General features: G+C 41.4%; 1 protein-coding gene across 1 annotated transcript in view; it reads right to left on the minus strand.

Moving 5' to 3' along the window:
* Positions 1 to 11,001: 11,001 nt before the first annotated feature.
* gtf2ird1 (GTF2I repeat domain containing 1) overlaps positions 11,002 to 25,601 on the minus strand; it is a 44,854-nt gene continuing 30,254 nt past the window's right edge. Inside the window, 13 exon segments of the mRNA XM_080508278.1 lie at positions 11,002 to 12,527; positions 13,654 to 13,757; positions 13,841 to 13,887; positions 14,035 to 14,227; positions 15,385 to 15,462; positions 15,550 to 15,597; positions 16,100 to 16,128; positions 16,338 to 16,605; positions 16,684 to 16,755; positions 18,950 to 19,011; positions 19,149 to 19,332; positions 19,842 to 19,922; positions 21,374 to 21,427. Coding sequence (XP_080364404.1) covers positions 12,459 to 12,527; positions 13,654 to 13,757; positions 13,841 to 13,887; positions 14,035 to 14,227; positions 15,385 to 15,462; positions 15,550 to 15,597; positions 16,100 to 16,128; positions 16,338 to 16,605; positions 16,684 to 16,755; positions 18,950 to 19,011; positions 19,149 to 19,332; positions 19,842 to 19,922; positions 21,374 to 21,427 — 1,289 coding nt within the window. The 3' untranslated portion in view covers positions 11,002 to 12,458.

The raw sequence follows: 25,601 nt of genomic DNA on the forward strand, positions 1-25,601 counted from the left end.
ACTGGTTAATGCTGCTGTTAATGTTCCTACTGGTTAATACTCCTACTGGTTAATACTCCCACTGGTTAATACTCCTACTTGTTAATACTGCTGTTAATGCTCCTACTGGTTAATGCTCCTACTGGTTAATACTGCTGTTAATGCTCCTACTGGTTAATACTCCTACTGGTTAATGCTCCTACTGGTTAATACTCCTACAGGTTAATACTCCTACTGGTTAATACTCCTACTGGTTAATGCTGCTGTTAATGTTCCTACTGGTTAATACTCCCACTGGTTAATACTCCTACTGGTTAATAATCCTACTGGTTAATGCTGCTGTTAATGTTCCTACTGGTTAATACTCCCACTGGTTAATACTCCTACTGGTTAATACTCCTGCTGGTTAATGCTCCTACTGGTTAATGCTGCTGTTAATGCTCCTACTGGTTAATACTGCTGTTAATGCTCCTACTGGTTAATACTCCTACTGGTTAATACTCCTACTGGTTAATGCTCCTACTGGTTAATACTGCTGTTAATGCTCCTACTGGTTAATACTCCTACTGGTTAATGCTCCTACTGGTTAATACTGGTGTTAATGCTCCTACTGGTTAATACTCCTACTGGTTAATACTCCTACTGGTTAATGCTCCTACTGGTTAATACTGCTGTTAATGCTCCTACTGGTTAATACTCCTACTGGTTAATGCTCCTACTGGTTAATACTGCTGTTAATGTTCCTACTGGTTAATAATCCTACTGTTTAATGCTGCTGTTAATGTTCCTACTGGTTAATACTCCCACTGGTTAATACTCCTACTGGTTAATACTCCTACTGGTTAATGCTGCTGTTAATGCTCCTACTGGTTAATACTCCTACTGGTTAATACTCCTACTGGTTAATGCTCCTACTGGTTAATACTGCTGTTAATGCTCCTACTGGTTAATACTCCTACTGGTTAATGCTCCTACTGGTTAATACTGCTGTTAATGTTCCTACTGGTTAATACTCCTACTGGTTAATACTGCTGTTAATGCTCCTACTGGTTAATACTCCTACTGGTTAATGCTCCTACTGGTCAATGCTCCTACTGGTTAAGACTGCTGTTAATGCTCCTACTGGTTAATACTCCTACTGGTTAATACTCCTACTGGTTAATGCTCCTACTGGTTAATACTGCTGTTAATGCTCCTACTGGTTAATACTCCTACTGGTTAATGCTCCTACTGGTTAATACTGCTGTTAATGTTCCTACTGGTTAATACTCCTACTGGTTAATACTCCTACTGGTTAATGCTGCTGTTAATGTTCCTACTGGTTAATACTCCTACTGGTTAATATTCCTACTGGTTAATACTCCTACTGGTTAATGCTCCTACTGGTTAATACTCCTACTGGTTAATGCTCCTACTGGTTAATGCTGCTGTTAATGTTCCTACTGGTTAATACTCCTACTGGTTAATACTCCCACTGGTTAATACTCCTACTTGTTAATACTGCTGTTAATGCTCCTACTGGTTAATGCTCCTACTGGTTAATACTGCTGTTAATGCTCCTACTGGTTAATACTCCTACTGGTTAATGCTCCTACTGGTTAATACTCCTACAGGTTAATACTCCTACTGGTTAATACTCCTACTGGTTAATGCTGCTGTTAATGTTCCTACTGGTTAATACTCCCACTGGTTAATACTCCTACTGGTTAATAATCCTACTGGTTAATGCTGCTGTTAATGTTCCTACTGGTTAATACTCCCACTGGTTAATACTCCTACTGGTTAATACTCCTGCTGGTTAATGCTCCTACTGGTTAATGCTGCTGTTAATGCTCCTACTGGTTAATACTGCTGTTAATGCTCCTACTGGTTAATACTCCTACTGGTTAATACTCCTACTGGTTAATGCTCCTACTGGTTAATACTGCTGTTAATGCTCCTACTGGTTAATACTCCTACTGGTTAATGCTCCTACTGGTTAATACTGCTGTTAATGCTCCTACTGGTTAATACTCCTACTGGTTAATACTCCTACTGGTTAATGCTCCTACTGGTTAATACTGCTGTTAATGCTCCTACTGGTTAATACTCCTACTGGTTAATGCTCCTACTGGTTAATACTGCTGTTAATGTTCCTACTGGTTAATAATCCTACTGTTTAATGCTGCTGTTAATGTTCCTACTGGTTAATACTCCCACTGGTTAATACTCCTACTGGTTAATACTCCTACTGGTTAATGCTGCTGTTAATGCTCCTACTGGTTAATACTCCTACTGGTTAATACTCCTACTGGTTAATGCTCCTACTGGTTAATACTGCTGTTAATGCTCCTACTGGTTAATACTCCTACTGGTTAATGCTCCTACTGGTTAATACTGCTGTTAATGTTCCTACTGGTTAATACTCCTACTGGTTAATACTGCTGTTAATGCTCCTACTGGTTAATACTCCTACTGGTTAATACTCCTACAGGTTAATGCTCCTACTGGTTAATGCTCCTACTGGTTAATACTCCTACTGGTTAATACTCCTACTGGTTAATACTGCTGTTAATGCTCCTACTGTATTAATACTCCTACTGGTTAATGCTCCTACTGGTTAATACTGCTGTTAATGCTCCTACTGGTTAATACTCCTACTGGTTAATGCCCCTACTGGTTAATAATGCTGTTAATGTTCCTACTGGTTAATACTCCTACTGGTTAATACGGCTGTTAATGCTCCTACTGGTTAATACTCCTACTGGTTAATGCTCCTACTGGTTAATACTGCTGTTAATGCTCCTACTGGTTAATACTCCTACTGGTTAATATTCCTACTGGTTAATGCTCCTACTGGTTAATACTCCTACTGGTTAATATTCCTACTGGTTAATACTCCTACTGGTTAATGCTCCTATTGGTTAATACTGCTGTTAATGCTCCTACTGGTTAATACTCCTACTGGTTAATATTCCTACTGGTTAATACTCCTACTGGTTAATATTCCTACTGGTTAATACTCCTACTGGTTAATGCTCCTACTGGTTAATACTGCTGTTAATGCTCCTACTGGTTAATGCTCCTACTGGTTAATACTGCTGTTAATGCTCCTACTGGTTAATACTCCTACTGGTTAATGCTCCTACTGGTTAATACTCCTACTGGTTAATACTCCTACTGGTTAATGCTCCTACTGGTTAATACTGCTGTTAATGCTCCTACTGGTTAATACTCCTACTGGTTAATGCTCCTACTGGTCAATGCTCCTACTGGTTAAGACTGCTGTTAATGCTCCTACTGGTTAATACTCCTACTGGTTAATACTCCTACTGGTTAATGCTCCTACTGGTTAATACTGCTGTTAATGCTCCTACTGGTTAATACTCCTACTGGTTAATGCTCCTACTGGTTAATACTGCTGTTAATGTTCCTACTGGTTAATACTCCTACTGGTTAATGCTCCTACTGGTTAATACTCCTACAGGTTAATACTCCTACTGGTTAATGCTGCTGTTAATGTTCCTACTGGTTAATACTCCTACTGGTTAATGCTCCTACTGGTTAATACTCCTACAGGTTAATGCTCCTACGGGTTAATACTCCTACTGGTTAATACTCCTACTGGTTAATGCTCCTACTGGTTAATACTCCTACTGGTTAATGCTCCTACTGGTTAATGCTGCTGTTAATGTTCCTACTGGTTAATACTCCTACTGGTTAATACTCCCACTGGTTAATACTCCTACTTGTTAATACTGCTGTTAATGCTCCTACTGGTTAATGCTCCTACTGGTTAATACTGCTGTTAATGCTCCTACTGGTTAATACTCCTACTGGTTAATGTTCCTACTGGTTAATACTCCTACAGGTTAATACTCCTACTGGTTAATACTCCTACTGGTTAATACTCCTACTGGTTAATGCTGCTGTTAATGTTCCTACTGGTTAATACTCCCACTGGTTAATACTCCTACTGGTTAATAATCCTACTGGTTAATGCTGCTGTTAATGTTCCTACTGGTTAATACTCCCACTGGTTAATACTCCTACTGGTTAATACTCCTGCTGGTTAATGCTCCTACTGGTTAATGCTGCTGTTAATGCTCCTACTGGTTAATACTGCTGTTAATGCTCCTACTGGTTAATACTCCTACTGGTTAATACTCCTACTGGTTAATGCTCCTACTGGTTAATACTGCTGTTAATGCTCCTACTGGTTAATACTCCTACTGGTTAATGCTCCTACTGGTTAATACTGATGTTAATGCTCCTACTGGTTAATACTCCTACTGGTTAATACTCCTACTGGTTAATGCTCCTACTGGTTAATACTGCTGTTAATGCTCCTACTGGTTAATACTCCTACTGGTTAATGCTCCTACTGGTTAATACTGCTGTTAATGTTCCTACTGGTTAATAATCCTACTGTTTAATGCTGCTGTTAATGTTCCTACTGGTTAATACTCCCACTGGTTAATACTCCTACTGGTTAATACTCCTACTGGTTAATGCTGCTGTTAATGCTCCTACTGGTTAATACTCCTACTGGTTAATACTCCTACTGGTTAATGCTCCTACTGGTTAATACTGCTGTTAATGCTCCTACTGGTTAATACTCCTACTGGTTAATGCTCCTACTGGTTAATACTGCTGTTAATGTTCCTACTGGTTAATACTCCTACTGGTTAATACTGCTGTTAATGCTCCTACTGGTTAATACTCCTACTGGTTAATACTCCTACAGGTTAATGCTCCTACTGGTTAATGCTCCTACTGGTTAATACTCCTACTGGTTAATACTCCTACTGGTTAATACTGCTGTTAATGCTCCTACTGTATTAATACTCCTACTGGTTAATGCTCCTACTGGTTAATACTGCTGTTAATGCTCCTACTGGTTAATACTCCTACTGGTTAATGCCCCTACTGGTTAATAATGCTGTTAATGTTCCTACTGGTTAATACTCCTACTGGTTAATACGGCTGTTAATGCTCCTACTGGTTAATACTCCTACTGGTTAATGCTCCTACTGGTTAATACTGCTGTTAATGCTCCTACTGGTTAATACTCCTACTGGTTAATATTCCTACTGGTTAATGCTCCTACTGGTTAATACTCCTACTGGTTAATATTCCTACTGGTTAATACTCCTACTGGTTAATGCTCCTATTGGTTAATACTGCTGTTAATGCTCCTACTGGTTAATACTCCTACTGGTTAATATTCCTACTGGTTAATACTCCTACTGGTTAATATTCCTACTGGTTAATACTCCTACTGGTTAATGCTCCTACTGGTTAATACTGCTGTTAATGCTCCTACTGGTTAATGCTCCTACTGGTTAATACTGCTGTTAATGCTCCTACTGGTTAATACTCCTACTGGTTAATGCTCCTACTGGTTAATACTCCTACTGGTTAATGCTCCTACTGGTTAATACTGCTGTTAATGCTCCTACTGGTTAATACTCCTACTGGTTAATGCTCCTACTGGTCAATGCTCCTACTGGTTAAGACTGCTGTTAATGCTCCTACTGGTTAATACTCCTACTGGTTAATACTCCTACTGGTTAATGCTCCTACTGGTTAATACTGCTGTTAATGCTCCTACTGGTTAATACTCCTACTGGTTAATGCTCCTACTGGTTAATACTGCTGTTAATGTTCCTACTGGTTAATACTCCTACTGGTTAATACTCCTACTGGTTAATGCTGCTGTTAATGTTCCTACTGGTTAATACTCCCACTGGTTAATAATCCTACTGGTTAATACTGCTGTTAATGTTCCTACTGGTTAATACTCCTACTGGTTAATACTCCTACTGGTTAATACTCCTACTGGTTAATGCTGCTGTTAATGTTCCTACTGGTTAATACTCCCACTGGTTAATACTCCTACTGGTTAATAATCCTACTGGTTAATACTGCTGTTAATGTTCCTACTGGTTAATACTCCTACTGGTTAATACTCCTACTGGTTAATGCTGCTGTTAATGTTCCTACTGGTTAATACTCCCACTGGTTAATACTCCTACTGGTTAATACTCCTACTGGTTAATGCTGCTGTTAATGTTCCTACTGGTTAATACTCCCACTGGTTAATACTCCTACTGGTTAATACTCCTACTGGTTAATACTGCTGTTAATGTTCCTACTGGTTAATACTCCTACTGGTTAATACTCCTACTGGTTAATACTGCTGTTAATGTTCCTACTGGTTAATACTCCCACTGGTTAATACTCCTTCTGGTTAATACTGCTGTTAATGTTCCTACTGGTTAATACTCCCACTGGTTAATACTCCTACTGGTTAATACTCCTTCTGGTTAATACTGCTGTTAATGTTCCTACTGGTTAATACTCCCACTGGTTAATACTCCTACTGGTTAATACTCCTACTGGTTAATGCTGCTGTTAATATTCCTACTGGTTAATACTCCTACTGGTTAATACTCCTACTGGTTAATGCTGCTGTTAATGTTCCTACTGGTTAATACTCCTACTGGTTAATACTCCTACTGGTTAATACTCCTACTGGTTAATGCTGCTGTTAATGTTCCTACTGGTTAATACTCCCACTGGTTAATACTCCTACTGGTTAATGCTGCTGTTAATGTTCCTACTGGTTAATACTCCTACTGGTTAATACTCCTACTGGTTAATACTCCTACTGGTTAATACTGCTGTTAATGTTCCTACTGGTTAATGCTGCTGTTAATGTTCCTACTGGTTAATACTCCTACTGGTTAATAATCCTACTGGTTAATACTGCTGTTAATGCTCCTACTGGTTAATACTCCTACTGGTTAATGCTCCTACTGGTTAATGCTGCTGTTAATGTTTCTACTGGTTAATACTCCTACTGGTTAATACTCCTACTGGTTAATACTGCTGTTAATGCTCCTACTGGTTAATACTCCTACTGGTTAATGCTCTTGCTGGTTAATACTGCTGTTAATGCTCCTACTGGTTAATACTCCTACTGGTTAATGCCCCTACTGGTTAATACTGCTGTTAATGTTCCTACTGGTTAATACTCCTACTGGTTAATACGGCTGTTAATGCTCCTACTGGTTAATACTCCTACTGGTTAATGCTCCTACTGGTTAATACTGCTGTTAATGCTCCTACTGCTTAATACTCCTACTGGTTAATATTCCTACTGGTTAATGCTCCTACTGGTTAATACTCCTACTGGTTAATATTCCTACTGGTTAATACTCCTACTGGTTAATGCTCCTATTGGTTAACACTGCTGTTAATGCTCCTACTGGTTAATACTCCTACTGGTTAATATTCCTACTGGTTAATACTCCTACTGGTTAATGCTCCTACTGGTTAATACTGCTGTTAATGCTCCTACTGGTTAATACTCCTACTGGTTAATGCTCCTACTGGTCAATACTCCTACTGGTTAATACTCCTACTGGTTAATGCTCCTACTGGTTAATACTGCTGTTAATGCTCCTACTGGTTAATACTCCTACTGGTTAATGCTCCTACTGGTCAATGCTCCTACTGGTTAAGACTGCTGTTAATGCTCCTACTGGTTAATGCTCCTACTGGTTAATGCTCCTACTGGTTAATACTCCTACTGGTTAATGCTCCTACTGGTCAATGCTCCTACTGGTTAATACTGCTGTTAATGCTCCTACTGGTTAATACTCCTACTGGTTAATGCTCCTACTGGTTAATACTGCTGTTAATGCTCCTACTGGTTAATACTCCTACTGGTTAATGCTCCTACTGGTTAATACTGCTGTTAATGTTCCTACTGGTTAATACTCCTACTGGTTAATACTCCTACTGGTTAATGCTGCTGTTAATGTTCCTACTGGTTAATACTCCTACTGGTTAATAATCCTACTGGTTAATACAGCTGTTAATGTTCCTACTGGTTAATACTCCTACTGGTTAATACTCCTACTGGTTAATGCTGCTGTTAATGTTCCTACTGGTTAATACTCCTACTGGTTAATAATCCTACTGGTTAATACTGCTGTTAATGTTCCTACTGGTTAATACTCCCACTGGTTAATACTCCTACTGGTTAATACTGCTGTTAATGTTCCTACTGGTTAATACTCCCACTGGTTAATACTCCTACTGGTTAATACTCCTACTGGTTAATACTCCTACTGGTTAATACTCCTTCTGGTTAATACTGCTGTTAATGTTCCTACTGGTTAATACTCCTACTGGTTAATGCTGCTGTTAATGTTCCTACTGGTTAATACTCCTACTGGTTAATACTCCTACTGGTTAATACTCCTACTGGTTAATGCTGCTGTTAATGTTCCTACTGGTTAATACTCCCACTGGTTAATACTCCTACTGGTTAATGCTGCTGTTAATGTTCCTACTGGTTAATACTCCTACTGGTTAATACTCCTACTGGTTAATACTCCTACTGGTTAATACTGCTGTTAATGTTCCTACTGGTTAATACTCCTTCTGGTTAATACTGCTGTTAATGTTCCTACTGGTTAATGCTGCTGTTAATGTTCCTACTGGTTAATACTCCTACTGGTTAATGCTCCTACTGGTTAATACTGCTGTTAATGTTCCTACTGGTTAATACTCCTACTGGTTAATACTCCTACTGGTTAATGCTGCTGTTAATGTTCCTACTGGTTAATACTACTACTGGTTAATGCTGCTGTTAATGTTCCTACTGGTTAATACTCCTACTGGTTAATACTGCTGTTAATGTTCCTACTGGTTAATACTCCTACTGGTTAATACTCCTTCTGGTTAATACTCCTACTGGTTAATACTCCTACTGGTTAATACTCCTACTGGTTAATGCTGCTGTTAATGTTCCTACTGGTTAATACTCCTACTGGTTAATAATCCTACTGGTTAATACAGCTGTTAATGTTCCTACTGGTTAATACTCCTACTGGTTAATACTCCTACTGGTTAATGCTGCTGTTAATGTTCCTACTGGTTAATACTCCTACTGGTTAATAATCCTACTGGTTAATACTGCTGTTAATGTTCCTACTGGTTAATACTCCCACTGGTTAATACTCCTACTGGTTAATACTGCTGTTAATGTTCCTACTGGTTAATACTCCCACTGGTTAATACTCCTACTGGTTAATACTCCTACTGGTTAATACTCCTACTGGTTAATACTCCTTCTGGTTAATACTGCTGTTAATGTTCCTACTGGTTAATACTCCTACTGGTTAATGCTGCTGTTAATGTTCCTACTGGTTAATACTCCTACTGGTTAATACTCCTACTGGTTAATACTCCTACTGGTTAATGCTGCTGTTAATGTTCCTACTGGTTAATACTACTACTGGTTAATGCTGCTGTTAATGTTCCTACTGGTTAATACTCCTACTGGTTAATACTGCTGTTAATGTTCCTACTGGTTAATACTCCTACTGGTTAATACTCCTTCTGGTTAATACTCCTACTGGTTAATACTCCTACTGGTTAATACTCCTACTGGTTAATGCTGCTGTTAATGTTCCTACTGGTTAATACTCCCACTGGTTAATACTCCTACTTGTTAATACTCCTACTGGTTAGTGCTGCTGTTAATGTTCCTACTGGTTAATACTCCTACTGGTTAATACTCCTTCTGGTTAATACTCCTACTGGTTAATTCTCCTACTGGTTAATACTCCTACTGGTTAATACTGCTGTTAATGTTCCTACTGGTTAATACTCCTACTGGTTAATACTCCTTCTGGTTAATACTCCTACTGGTTAATACTCCTACTGGTTAATGCTGCTGTTAATGTTCCTACTGGTTAATACTCCCACTGGTTAATACTCCTACTTGTTAATACTCCTACTGGTTAATGCTGCTGTTAATGTTCCTACTGGTTAATACTGCTGTTAATGTTCCTACTGGTTAATACTCCTACTGGTTAACGCTACTGGTTATGCCCCTATTAATGCTCCTTCTGGTTAATGTTCCTGTTAACGCCCCTACTGGTTAATGGTCCTGTTAATGCTCCTACTAATGCTCCTTCTGGTTAATGTTCCTATTAATGCTCCTTCTGGTTAATTCTCCTGTTAATGTTCCTGTTAATGCACCTACTGGTTAATGTTCCTATTAATGCTCCTTCTGGTTAATGTTCCTGTTAATGTTCCTGTTAATGCACCTACTGGTTAATGGTCCTGTTAATGCTCCTTCTGGTTAATGTTCCTGTTAATGTTCCTGTTAATGCACCTACTGGTTAATGGTCCTGTTAATGCTCCTTCTGGTTAATGTTCCTATTAATGCTCCTTCTGGTTAATGCTCCTGCTAATGTTCCTGTTAATGCCCCTACTAGTTAATGCTCCTGTTATTGCTCCTACTGGTTAATGTTCCTGTTAAAGTAAAGTACAACTGCTACAATTCATCTTCATTCAACTGAACTTCATTTGGACTCAAACTGACTGAAAACTCTGTAGCTGCTAAAATAAATACAACTATAGGAAGAAATGTCCAAATAGCTACAAAAATAAATGCTTTAAAATATATATAAAATTCTTAACAGCTACTAAAATTAATTAATTTTTTTTAACAATACAATACTACAACTAATATACATAGAAAATATGTAAAATCCCTAATTCAATAATTATAATTTAGCTACCAATAACTAAATGACTTATAATCAAATAAATAAAACAATGTAGGGCTAACTATTATAATAAATAAATATTACTAATAACAAAAATATGACAATTTAATAAAATGACTATCAATAAATGAAACTATTAAAAAAAAATGAAGAAAGCTGCTAAAATAAAGGTCATATCAATACAATACAATAATTCTTAAAATAACATGACTATAATAATAATAATAGTTTAAATGTTTTATTCATGTAAGTGCTTATGTTTAGCTTTATTTTTCACTTGCTGCAACACTAATTGCCCTGCGGGAACACAAATAAAACTAGATTGAAATAAGCAACTAAAAATATTATAGAAATGAATAAAGCAATAGACACTAGAAATTACAGTAACCATCTTTGTGATGAGACGTTCAAAGACGGTGGGAAAAACAGTGCGCGACACAGTAAAGAGTGCAAGGCAACACATTTTATTTGAAAGGCCTAATTGGCGTTAAGGTACAGCATATTAAATATGGTTAGTCCAGAGAGTCGTCGCAGAGTAACATACCATTCTTCTTTACAGGATACATTCAGGCTGAAATGACGTATTTTACATGTCGCTAACATAAGAAGGCGTCTTTTCCTCGTCCAATGAAGACACTTCGTTTCCTCTGTTTGAATCCAGCGCTCGCAGTGATGTCGGCGCTCTGCTCGTTCCCCGGAGAACACGATAATATATTTTACATCCCTGCATGTTATATCTCAATAAATATAATAAATAAAAAGTACAAAGATCTGAATAATGTGGAACCGGATCGTGATCCAAGACGCTTCGTCAGTTTATCATCGAGACCCAACAGCTTTTTTTTTTCTCTTCTTCTTCTTCTTGTGTGTGTGTGTGTGTGTGTGTGTGTGTGTGTGTGTGTGTGTGTGTGTGTGTGTGTGTGTGTGTGTGTGTGTGTGTGTGTGTGTGTGTGTGTTCAGAGTCAGAACAACAAAACAGAAAAACTCTGGAGGGAGTCCAGGAGGAGAACCAGAACCAGGACACAGGCCGAGCCCTTGGTACCACAAACATTTACACACGCACGCACACACGCACACGCACACGCACACACACACACACAGACACACACACACACACACAGCATCAAAACTATGAACGAGCCCCTGGAATTACGACGTCCACAAACAACAGAATTGTATTTGGGTCTCACATCAGTCATATTGTTTATCATGTAGCCTGGCTACAGCGTGAGCCCCAAAACCTGTTCGCATGTAGAACATGGTGCGTATTGGAATTACGTGATGTCCATGAATGCATCACTCCTGTGGTTAAAACTCAACCTACATGTCCACCAGGACACAAACCTTATTTTATTGCTGAAACTGTTTGGCCAAATGTATTTCTGAAAACATTTGAAGTGAGAAATGAGCCGTACAAGGCTGCGGCGAGGGGGCGTGGCCTGCCAGTTTGACGGTTTCTCCTCGGAGCATGAACTCTCCTGCCCAACAAGAATGTTTTGGTTTTTCAGCAGTTGGCTTGCTTGTTATTGTGGGAGTGTGCAGGAGTGCTGGGGATTCAGGAAAGGAGTCACGACGTGGAGGAAGTTCATTATTTCACACTTTTTGTTTTTTTTCACCACATAATTCCAGATGTTCACCCATAGTTTTGATGCCTTCAGAGAATCTGCAACGTAACTCGTCAAGAAAATATAGAAAAACACTGAATGACACACACACACACACACACACACACACACACACACACACACACACACACACACACACACACACACACACACACACACACACACACACACACACACACACACACACACACACAGATCTCCTGGTTAGTGTTAGAGACTTGTCTTCTGACGTCCCTTTGTTGCAGTCCGTCCTTTGTCCTCGGTCTTTTGACCTTTGACCTCAGTAGTTGACCTTCCCGGGAACCTGCATGTTCACTCCGCTGTAGTCCACCATGTACATGGGCCACTGCTGCAGGATGACATGGAGCAAATCAAACTCTCAGTATGACACACAACTGATGCCAGTCTTTCAGCATGACCGTATTTTTACCATATTTCATGCAATATCAGTCACATCACACCAAAAAACAGTCATCAGTTTAAACTATGCTGTTAAACACCAGTCGATAAACGTTGAACAGGTTTATTTGCATATAGAAATAATCACTGCACACAAGTTGTTCACCCTCAGACTATCAAAGAATTGTTCCATAAGTGGTTTGTTGATTTTTCTTTTTAGTCAAATCATACTTTAATTTTTATAGTCAAACAGAAATCTAGTGGTCCCAGATGATATTTTCATTGATAAGTCCCAGCACAGATATAAAACAGCCTGTGACGTGCCTACAGCGCTGCCATCTTGGGGAGGTGTCCCGCTTGTGCTAAACATATAGATCCCAGGATTGATAATCCACAAAAACATTCTTAGCTCTCTTGCTAGTCCACGTAGCAACACAAAAAAAATACCTAATTTTAAAGCTGAGGAAACGCTCTATCCACTGGGAACCTCATGGGAAAATTAGTGGGAGGATGAAAAAGTCTCCCAAGGGATAGAGCTTTTCCTCCACTTTTGTGTATTTTTTGTGTTGCTACGTGGACTAGCAAGACAGCTAAGAATGTTGTGGATGTTCACGCCTGGGATCTATATGTTTAGCGCGAGACCTCTCCAACATGGCGGCACTATAGGCACATCACGTCAGTGTGACTTACTGCCTGGAATGAACAGTACAATTACTAAAAAAAAATACAGTACAATTATACAATCATGGTGGACTTCTATGAGAGACATTGTGGTATTGCAGTGGACATTATGCACCTCTTGCATGGCAATGTTTTCAAATGAAAACAGAAAGCATTCGTTGCATTTTGAGCATCTGTATCCACGACATTGGCAGTCGGAGACATTGGAAACAACTTTCTGAAAACGCTATGACTCTGTCCCTGTGGAAACCACAACTAATCTGATATGAAAATGCAAAATTAAAGCGTTTTCACTCAAAACGTAGTCACGTAAACTGAACGTCCATTACCCTGGTCTTCTATTAGGGACGTTACGGTAACTGAATGCCATTAAAACAGGACTGTGTGTCACGCACCATCATTGGAATCTGATTGGTGGAGAGCAGGTCGGACGGCGGCGGTATTCGGCTGCTCTCCTGGACCCGCTTACGTTTCCGTCGGTTGATGGAGGCGTCGCTTCCTGTTGGAGACAGCGAGGAGAGTCTGAGACACCAAACACTCACACACACACACACACACTCACACACACACACACAGAACTACCTGTGTTCCCTGTGTTACAGGCCTGGCTGCAGATCTCTGCAAACGGCCTGCAGCAGAGAGAAGAAGGTTATTTCAGGAGGATTCAAAGGAAAGAAAAAGGCTGTGACTAAATCTGCGTGGCCACGTCAGACCAGAGGCAAATCCGCCACAATCTCTGTAGATTATAATCCCTCTGACTCCACAAGGACACTCACTGCAGCTGGCTCTTGATGGTGAAGGAGACTTGCTCGGCGGCCTGCAGGATCTTCTCCAGGCACACGATGTCGTAGGTGTTGGGGTTCCGGAAAGAGACGTCGTCCGGGAGGCCGTTGACCTCCAGAGACTCGGGGCTGCCGCGGATCAGCTTGTAGGGAACCACCACGGAGCGGTCCAGACCCAGAGCCTCACCTGGACACAGGCAGGGACACTTGAACACTGGACAGCCCGTGGAGGGCTTCAAAACTTTCTTTACATGCTGGACAAACACATTCATTCCATCATTTTGCACATTTGAGATGCTATACATAATAATATAATACAATTGTAATTATGACCATTTTAACAAGTAAACAGCACAAACTATTCAAGTTTCACAACATATTTTTTAAATGCTACTCCAAAAATGTAATATCTTATTCAATGATTTGCAAAATATGATTATGATATTTATGTTGTTTTTTTTTTATTGTTTTTAAAAGTTTTCATCTCATCATATATATATATATTAGTGCTGTCAATCAATTAATGATTGCACAATCTTCTGTAATTAATTGCACTGTTTTTCTCCTGAAGACTCAAGCATTGTAAAGGATATTTATTGATATATTTATTTACCACGGAATTAATGTCGACTCAACACACAGAGACGATATTTAAATTAAGGACTATTTCTAGAACACACACACACACACACACACACACACACACACACACACACACACACACACACACACACACACACACACACACACACACAGTGCTGCACATGCCGCTGCTCCGTTAAGGTAGTAAAAAAAGAAGAAAAAAAGAAACGGAAGTAAAAACTACGTTAATTATGCAAATTTTTAAAAACGAATTAAATGTCTCAAATCATTTAATTAAATGAACACGTTATTTTTGACAGCATTAATATATATATTTCAATATACTAGTATATACTATTCAGCAGTCAGCTGAAGTGTTGGTTAAAGGCTTTAAACAGCTCTTACTGTGTAAATTACCACTTTATAAATAATGCCAAAATGTTTTATGTTTTTATTCAAATATTTTTGTTAAGTTGACGGAGAAATCGGTCTCACAAATCTCTTTAATCTAGTTATATATCATATACATATAAACATTATTTCCACTATTAGTTTCAATATGATTGACCCTTATTCAGAATAACTTTGGTTTTATGCGTTTGAGTGATTGATGGAATTTCAACATTTGCGTCTACACAGCAATTTGAAGCTTTTCGTCAGTTTTCAAAGCTGCAGTACTGTGATTCTGAGCATTTTAGCATTGTGGCTTTAGAAATCTGCTTTCTGAAGCTTTTAATGACTGGATCGTCGTCGTCGGTTTACCGTATTTCTTGTTGAACAGCTCCTTGACCTGCTCTCGCAGCACCACCTTCTCCCCCATCCGGTTGATGTCGTCGTCATCTGTCAACCACAAAACAGCCACGTCCTTCAAATCCAGGCGTTTCAAGGCAGCGGCAGGGAATTCGAGGGCAGAACGGGTTTTCTCACCGCTAATGGAGGCGTAAGCCTTCTTTAGTAACGTAACTCGCCGAGGTGCTGAAAGAAAAACAATGTAAACGTTAATGCTGCAGCTCAGAACTTCTTTCATCTGTTAGATGGAGGGCGTCAAACAGTCCCACTTCATCTTCAGTGGTTCAGACCCGTCAAATAAAAGTGATACCTGTTCTTTGAGTTCTCTTTATGCAGATGATGAATTTGTCTTTATTGTTTATAAAAACAAACAATTACTATGGAAAATTGCTACAATCTCAATAAAAAAACGAACAATTTTAATGGAACCTTCTGGTGCAAGCGACAGAGAAATGTGGAGCATCATGGGTGCTTTGACAAACTGGAGGCTTCCAGGCGAGTTATTTCGTTTCCCAGCAGCCTCCCTGCCTGGCCTCAGTGTGTCGCGTCACAACTCTTCAGAAACCTGTGCTTTTCTTTGGTATTTTTATCATTTTCATGGCGGATTGGAGCCTCTTGGTTGTGGCCCACGGACCTCATGCTTGACGCCCCCGTATTAAGAAGATTGAAAACAAGATTGTGTTCCTACCTGGTTTTGGAATAAGTCCTTGAAATGGTCTGAAAACAACAAAGAGATGTGGCGTTACAATCTGTTGGGAGGGTTCACAGTTTATTTTCTGTTATGATGCCACAGATGATCAAACTACTTCCACACTGAACCTCTTCCCTGGTTTCATTTATTTCCTGAAGTTTGCAGAGTTTAACGGGAAAACCTTGGCCCTGCGTATTGAAATGAAAGCTGCTGAGCTCGGCGTGGCTCCGCCCACCTGGTGATGGTGAAGTTGATCTTGTCGGCCACGGCCAGGATCCTCTCCAGGTTCTGTGAGCCGAAGGTGCAGGGCTTCCTGAAGGGGATACCAGGCGGGAGGCCTTCGATGATGACCGAGTCTGGGTTGTTCTTGATCCTCTTGTAAGGCACTTGGACCGGGTACTTGATGCCCAGCGCCTCGCCGTACTTCCTGTTGAACAGGTCCTGGACTTGTTCCCGCAGCGTGTTGGCCAAGTCGATCCTGGACAGCTTGGACTCCAGACACTCTGCGGACAGAGACACAAGACTCACACCTCGGTCCCGCACGGCCTCAGCCTGGCTTTCAGACCTGGACAAGGAGGGACCTGAGAATCCGGGTCTCTTGGATCCGGCTGCAGAGTCGTCTGAGACCGACGTGAGGTCGCTGGCGTCCAGCTCTTTAAAAAACACAGAGACACTCAGAGGTCAAACCTCTGGAGGTCGACTGAATGGAAACATTTTCTGTTCCAGCGGAGGAGCTTTGTGAGAGTGAAACGGCAGCGAGAGCTGCAGGTGGGACTTTTAAAAACACAACACGGACCAGGTTTGACCTCAAATGATGTGCTTAAAGCAGCAGCTTACGTTGGAACACGCCGACTCTCTGAAGAGCTTCACCACAACTCCCTGCTGGAACAACTTCTGATTATTCTCTGAACTGAATGTGAGCTGAGCCGTGTCTATTTCAGAACTTTAAAGAAACCCAGAAGAAAACACTTTGCAGAACCTGCTAAATATGGCCAATCAGCCCTAAAACCCCGTTTACACCCCAAGTGAAAAACAGGCTTTTTTGCGTTTTTGTTTCAGAAAAGTTTCACGTTTACACAACGTTTTGAAAACGCCCGTTTAAGCGATGGTCACAACCCGCTGTACTTGCAAGTCCGTGCTGACGTGCAAAAATGTACCTGGTGAGTACTGCCTCCGTACGGATTTGAAGCATGCAGCCACGCCATAACAATTCTCATGCATGAGGAACTTTCGCTGTGTTCGGGCTCCGGGTTCACTCCTGTACGGGTTCACTCCTGTCCGGGTTCACTCCTGTACGGGTTCACTCCTGTACGGGTTCACTCCTGTACGGGTTCACTCCTGTACGGGTTCACTCCTCGCGTGCTCCTTCTCCAGCCAATGTGTACACAACACACGGACTCCATGCTGCTGGAAGCTGCAGTGTTACCAGGTCCTCTTACCTTTAAACTGTTTATTTAGTGCTTTTGTGTGTTCTTAAACATATAGTTTGATGGTTGCACATGATTTCTACACAGGCTGAAATGTGGGTTTTTATTGAAATGTGTTTTTTTTACATTGTTTGGGCTGGAAATGTTGAGTCATATCTGACAACCCTGCTTGCAGCACCAGAACCCGGCGTCTCTGCGGTGGAATGGGCGGCATCAGGAGGGAGCAGCTGGGATATCGGGTGGAAAAGTTCACATTCATCGCACTTACAACATGCAAGTGAGTAAGGACACCGTACATGAGCAGCACGTGTAAAGTACGGCCTCCACAGAATGACGTGGTAATCGCAGGCATATCGCACGTCGTAAGCACCTCCGACTCTATTGCCATGTGTGCAATGTAGGACGCGTGAAACTGCTCACTGGCACTCACGGCCAGGCGTGGCGTGCGGGCCACGTGCTTACACCTTGCATTGACGTACTCCCTCCCTGCTCTTGCCACTCCCTCCCCACGTTTCCAGACAAACACGGCGACCGTGGCCTCCCCAGAAAACGTGGGCTAAAAACATGCAGGGTGGGTTGTGACCGTCACTTTACAGGGAAACAGCAGAAGTTATGTTTTTAGTGACCGAGAACGGCTGTCGTGTAAACGCACACCCAAAACGCTACACAAGTTTTCTGTTTTCATTTGTAAACAAACACTTTCAAGTGGAAATGCTTTTATGCTTTTATGGCGTTTTGAAGGTTTTATATTTTATTTTCCATAATATTTATTTATTTGTCATATTTACAGACGTATGGACGTTTACGTCGTACAATGAAAACCTTAGTTTGCTGGTTCCCCCAACCCATAATTCACTAAAAGAAGGAACACATTGTGATGCTTTTATGAGAATTACTCAGAGTGCGTTTGAATTGCCCTGAGGGGAGGAATAATAATGGATTTCCACTTTGTAGTCACAGTTTGTTCTTGTTTATCACATAATTAATTTACCACAAAGATAACAACTACTCATAATAACATATAAGGAAAGTGTAAAGATGACCAAAATAGTATTATTTGCTTAATAATTTCTTATAGCTTAGACAGGTCAGATTTCTCCACTGGGTTTTCTGTGATATTAATGTCTCACCAACTGAACATGTCACTTATTTTCAGTTACTGTGATTACATATGATGCCACAATGGTGCATATATTGTCTGAAGCATCAAACTGCTGGTCTGTCCGGAGGAAAAAGATGCTTTTTAATACGTTGACGCAGACGCTGGTGGTTTGAGGAGAAGCTTTTGCGTATCTTTTGCTGATGGAGTTTGAAACAGGCTTCGTGGCATTTCATAAGTCATATTGGTACTCTGTGTCGGCAAGTAGCTAGAAGTTCGTATCCATAAAATGACAGGAATCCAGTGAAAACAGAGACGTACCTGGATCACAGAGGGGGATGGAAGGCATTTCTTGTTTTACTTGCTCAGTTAGAAGCTCAGGCCTGAAGAAAAAGAGGATTTATTACATTTTTAAGCAACATATCTTTACAATTCAGCACAAAAAGTGAAGAAGCGTGTGTCTAATTGCCATTTCCTCACATTTTGTGCCTTGATCACATGACATCGGGAGGAAAAATACCTTTTGATGACGAACTGGATCTGGCTGCTGACAGACAGGATCTTCCGCAGTTTGGCGGCTCCGAAGCAGTTGGGCCTCCGCATGGCAATCCCCTCAGGCAGCCCGGTGACGTACAGGTCCTCCGGGTACATCTGGAACCGGGAGTATGGCACCTTGGCCGGTTCGGGAAGGCCCAGAGCTTCAGCTGATGCGGAGCACAAAGTTATTTCACTCAAAGGAAGATTCCAGATCAAAAAGTAATTATTCTTTTGAATCAGACTCTTGAAAGACATTGTCCATCCATCCATCCATTGGCTACCGCTTTATCCGGGGCCGGGTCGCGGAAAGACATTGTAAATAATCTATTCTTTTTATTGAAAAAAATGTTAATTTAGGAACTAGTAATATTACCACCACCACTGAAGTGTCCCTAGTAGGCCTCGTTTACACCTCGATTTCAAGTAAAAATGCAAAAACGTTCACAACGTTCTGGAGTCCGTTGACACACATATACTCTAATGCTAACAGAATGAAATAGAAACACTTCATTATCCTGGTATAACGTCCTGCCTGTCTGGCATTAATGGCCCTGGTTCATAGTCCTGCCCCCCCCCCATGTCAGGAGCATTAAAAGCCCTGGTGTAACACTCTGCCCCGCTGTGGTGGGGGCCTTAATCGTCCTGGTGGGCTGTCATTAAGCTGCAGGTTCCTCACCATACTTGATGCTGAACAGACTTTCCACTTGTCTGCGGAGCTGCAGGATCATTTCCCCGATGTCGTCCACCAGGCTGCCTGCTGAGCACACAGGAAAGAGGGATTACAGGAGGGCAGATGTCACGACTCTGATGCCTCCCAGCTGCCCCAACACCAACAGCAGGGGGGTATTTATCATTGGGGTGCAGCACAAGACCAAAGGAGAAGCTTTCAAACACATTTTAATTCAGGGGCTACATAGAACACAGTTTCATCCTGAGTGGGCCGGTAAATAAAGGCATAATGACCTTTAAATGTAAACTTTTAAAGTTTGTCTTTGTTGTGTTGCAGAGTATACATTATGAAAATGTTTTGATTTTCACAAAATCCCAACTATTTACGATAGAAAATGACTACGATCTCGGTATAAATGGAAATATTATGAAACTTTCTGGAGAAAAACAGTGAAATGTCAAAACACCTCTGTAGCTGTTGCATTCTGGGTGTTTTTCCAAACTCACCATGACCGCATGGCTTTGAGGCTAAAGCTAGTTTGCTATCTTTCCTGGTAGCATCACTGATAACTCATCTTGGGTCACAGAGTTCTGTTGTGTCATTACTCTGGAAGATATTTCTCCTAAAAAAAAGTATTTCCTTAGAAATCTTTACAATTTGCTTGGTGGTTTGGTCAGATTGGAGCCTCTTTCCTCTCGGTTTGGGTCCACATGTCTGACACCCCTGATTTCAAGATTTCCTGAGGTTGATCAGCCGGATTAATTCAATTCACTCATTCACACTGAGAAAACAGGGAATGGATACACACCGATTAATACTACTTTTATTTAATTCAAGGCTTTGAATGGGCAACATTTTGTTTGTTTGTATGAATCATGAACCTCGAAGGCAGGCGTCTCAAACTCCTGGAGGGCTGCAGGCCTGCATATTGTGTGCACGTCTCCCTGCTTCTACACAGCTGATTGTAACGAGCAGCTCGCTGTCTGATTTTGTGCTGAATGTGGTGATGAGCCACCAAGACATTAAGGGGAGGGAGGGAGGAAACGTGGAAAACGTGCAGGGCTGCGGCCTCCAGGATCTGAGTTTGAGCCCTCTGATCATTACGTCATACAAACACCTCAAACCAGCCGAATCAGGCGGTCTGGAAGATGAAATAGCCTCAGCATGAACTGATGGACGAGTAAAACATCCGTCAAACACATTCAAATGCTTAGAGATCATGAACTCAGTACACAGAAAATTATCATTATAATCTTGCATGCAGCATGTGGAGCTAACTTCATTTGAACCTGCTTTCTAAGGACCCCTTGAAAGGGCCGCAGACCACGTCTGGTGCACACGATAAACCAAAACATTACAATCACATGTGGAATAAAGGCCTTTTAACAGACTCATAAATCATGTATTCTGACACTTCTCTTCTAACAGCAACTTTAAAAACTGAATCGCTCCTTGTTGCCTGACTTACTCCACAAACTAACACGATAGAGACGTGATCAATCTGTACGGGTGTGTGTGTGTGTGTGTGTGTGTGTTACCTTCAGAGGGTCGCCGGATGCTCTGGGAGGAGGCACTGGGTGACAGCGCTTCAGCTGCAGGAGGCCAGAAAAGACATGAGAGGCTTCAAAAACAACAAGAAATTCAAGATAAGACAAAGCAGGAAAAGAAGAATCAAAATGTTAGAATGAGATCAAGATGAGAATTTTTCACTGAGCTTCAATAACTTGGAAAATTGTTGGACCTACATCTACTTCATTGTAGTGTTTTAATTGTGCTTGTGCTTTCATCAGTGGCTTTCTGTCTTTGGTACTTTTAACGTACAGACCAGCTGCTGTGAAGCTTTTTACGACGACACGAACGAGGAGCGAGTGAACCGAGGCTTTATTTGGTAGTTAGTGCACATCTGTTGACATCGGCAGGTTCTTTCAGGACATACTGCAATGCAATGCAAGACTTCAATCATCTGTAAGATCTGCTGGTTATTTCTGAAGCAGTTGAAAGCGTGTTTGTATTATGTGGTGCACCTCGGGACGTGATGCAACCGCCACAGAATATGTTCAACTGTGTTACCAGGTGCTTGTTTTGGTCATTTGAAACGGCAACAAAATGTAAAAATCTCCTACAATAATTTTGATGACAGAATCGTCTACACATCTAACGCAGAGGTTAAAGTTCTTCAGCACACATGAAGGCAAAATTACTTTTTAAAGTTTGTCCTCGTCTACGTAGCTTGAATATTTTCTACTGCAAACTATTCTACTTCAGCTTTGGTTACACTGAACGTGACACTTTGCTGCACTTACCTTTAGTTTCTTTCCTTTTAGTGGTCAATTGCGAAAGAAAAGAAAACTTAAACAAAGCACAATGAAATCAACAAAACAAAGCAAAACACGTCACTAGAAGCACTGTGAGCTAAAACCAAGATCCTTTCCAGGAGAAACTCTTCAGCGGAGACGAAAACCGCCTCAAAGTTCAAACATGTGGAGCGTTTTACTGGTGGAGAGGGAATTCTGGCATCAGATCAGGAATAAAACCAGTTTGATTTACCTCGAACAGGAGGTTCAGGTTTATTTCGCCATTGGTTAAAAGAACAACCCAAAACATTGTGAGACTAACAGATCATAGGAAAAAGAAGTGAGTCAATATTCCGGATTCAGAGGAATAAAAATGTATGAATAGATGGATTAATGTGTTTGTTGTTACAAACAGTAATTCTTATTGAAATACAGATTTGTTTTTAAATAAGGGAGCCGCATTTGTGGGATGAGAAGCAGAACAAATGATTCGGGTTGAGATGTGCTCACTGGGAGTAACTTGGGGTTCAATGTCTTGTCCAGAAACATGCTGGGAAGGGAAGATGGGGGGGTCGAACCCCCCGACAGGTAGCCCCAGCTCTGAGCCTGTGGAGTCTCCACCTCGTCAATCAGTTGAGGTGGTTCAGGTTTACCACGAGTGAAACGTCTCCCATTAGAGGTCGACCAGGAACATCCGACTGGGCGTGGTATGGCCTCATTTTAGTGCCAAAAACCCAAGTGCATAAAACCTGTCATCGCGCACAGTTGGACTACTTTCTGCACACGCTGTCTTGGTCTGTGTGCTCGCTGTAAATTCTGTGATCTCTCAGCGCGGTGATGCTGAGTTTCGACACTTTGGGGGCGGGCATTGCATAGACAGCCTCATCATTTCCTCCTTTCTGATTGGTCACTGTTGGGATCTCACAGGACCACAGAAAGTTTGTTCATTTCCAAGGAAAGACCATTTTCATTTGTCATGATACACGATCATGAGAGCCTTTGGAAGAGACTTCTGCCTGAGTCTTGCCCCGAGTCCTCCCCGGTGAACAGGAAAGAGCTGCTTCCCAGCAGCTCCGCTCACCCAGCGATAGCATACAGCTAACACCAGAGGCCTGCAACCAGGGCCTTCACTCCTCCACTCCTCTGCTGACCCGACCACGAGGGTCAGACCTTCCCAGGACCCGGAGACCAGCACCCAGAGTCTGATCTCCCATCAACCAGGGAAACCAAGCAGTTCCTCCAGGACGGACCAGGGACCCTCACGGAACTTCTTTGTGTTTTCCTCAACCAGCAGGAAAACCATCACAGACCTGAGCGACCAGCTCCTCAGTCTGGACAAAAGGAACAACCAGGAGCTGCAAAGAAGGACTCCTGAAACATCAACTTCATCTTCTTCTCCTCAGCCTGCAGAACCAGCAACCACAGTTAGCAGGAGGTGCTAACTACAGGAGAAGACACCAGCTTCCCTCCAGCAGGACAACAACTGAACTCCTTCAAGGAAGTGGGAACAACAACTGGGCTTTACCTGAGATTAGTTAAACCTGATGCTATGATAGAACTGTTTAACTTTATGAAGATGTGTTGATTCTGTTACAGCAGTGCTTCTCAAATGGTGGGGCGAGCCCCCTTGGGGGGGCGTGGTGGGGTGTCAGGGGGGGCGTGAGGTGGGCGCGACTTTCAGTATTAGTGTCTCTATTCATGCTTGAACGATTAAAAAAAGGGCCTCCAGCTCATTTTATTAATTTATTTTGATAATCAGGCGATTGTATGCAGAATGCTGGTGCCAGCAACTCATACAGTGGTTTATACAGATAAATAAATAAATATTATCAGGTTCTCGATGGTAGTACAATTCGGGGGGGGGGGGGGGCCTGAAAAAAATTCTGTCCTCTCGGGGGGGCATGACAGAAAATAATTGAGAACCACTGTGTTACAGTGATTGAGTTCTATAGATAATGATATTAGGAGCAGTTAACCTGTAAACCAACGTTAGCTCTGCCACAGACACAGGGTCTGCATGCTAATCTTTGCTTTACTAACTAGTTAACTCACAATCCTACACATATCACATCAAAGACAACATCACACAGTAACTGAACACCATCTGACGACTCCTGATGTTTTACAAAACAAGTCTCATTCACATCAAGTCATTCTAGAAATGGTCCTTTAGCAGAGACACACAGGAAGCAGACGCTAAAGACTAGCTTCAATGTTCCATTGTTCTCCAGCACATGGTGGAGACCCAGGACAGACTTCCTGCTCTCTGATAACCTCCATCTGAATGTAGTTTCTTGTGATCCGCCATCTTGTTTTGTAGTTCCATCACACATCTCACACACACACACACACACACACACACACACACACACACACACACACACACACACACACACACACACACACACACACACACACACACACACACACACACACACACACACACACACACACACACACACACACACACACACACACACACACACACACCAAGCTGTATATAGGTAGTTAGAATCTGTGTTTATTTGTTTTCATTGTAAATAAATATAATTTTTGGAATCATAATTACTGTGTTATTAATGAGCACAAAGGTGAATGAAATGTCGACCTCTTCTGTGTCAAGAACTCAAAAATTCTTCAATCTTTATTGTTAATTGTGGTAATTGTAATTAATTTGACTATTAATTCAAATTCCTAATTAACTGTTTAGTATATCTAATGAGACTGATAGAACTGAATTGGCTATCATTTCCTGTTAAGACAGGTGGAGCTCCGAGGTTCTGATACAGATCAGATTAAATTTCAATAACATTATTAATAACTATCTTTGATAATTATTAATAATTATCGATAGTCAAACACAACATAAATGGTAACTTGTGATTCGGATTCGGAGTGAGCCGGATGAAGCATTTTTGACGTTGTACGAGCATGATACGATCAAGCACACACAACCCAAAATTTGTGACCTCACGGCTTGTGCGCTGCTGAGATCCTCCGTCTCCACGTCTGAACAATCACAAATGAAAAGCAAATAAAGATAGCCAGATGGATCAAAACTTCTGACATTAAGCCCAAACTACTTTAGTAAAAGTGGAGAATGCCGGGCAGCAGAAGTGAAGATATCTTCGGGATCGTTGCGTTACATTACGTAATGCGCACGGCAGTGAGCCCAGAGTGGAGCATGGCCACAATCATGTTGTCTGCAGACGAGCACGGAATGACGTGGCTCTTACTTGTCTCCGTGAACAGTGAAAAAAGAACCGGTTTCTTTGGCAGTGCTCATTTAAGAACCGGCTCTGAACTAGCTCCTGTTCTTTCTGGTGGAAAAGCCCTGTGTGATGACCCGCATATTACCCCTCTGATCGGCTCTGACTGGGAACAAGAGACGTTTAAAGTGACCAATCAGAAAGGAGGAGAATTACGAGGCCATCTATGCAATTCCCGCCCCCAAAGTGCCAAAACTCACATC

The sequence above is a fragment of the Blennius ocellaris genome, assembly GCF_963422515.1.
Source record: "Blennius ocellaris genome assembly, chromosome: 14".
Taxonomy (NCBI): Eukaryota; Metazoa; Chordata; class Actinopteri; order Blenniiformes; family Blenniidae; genus Blennius; species Blennius ocellaris.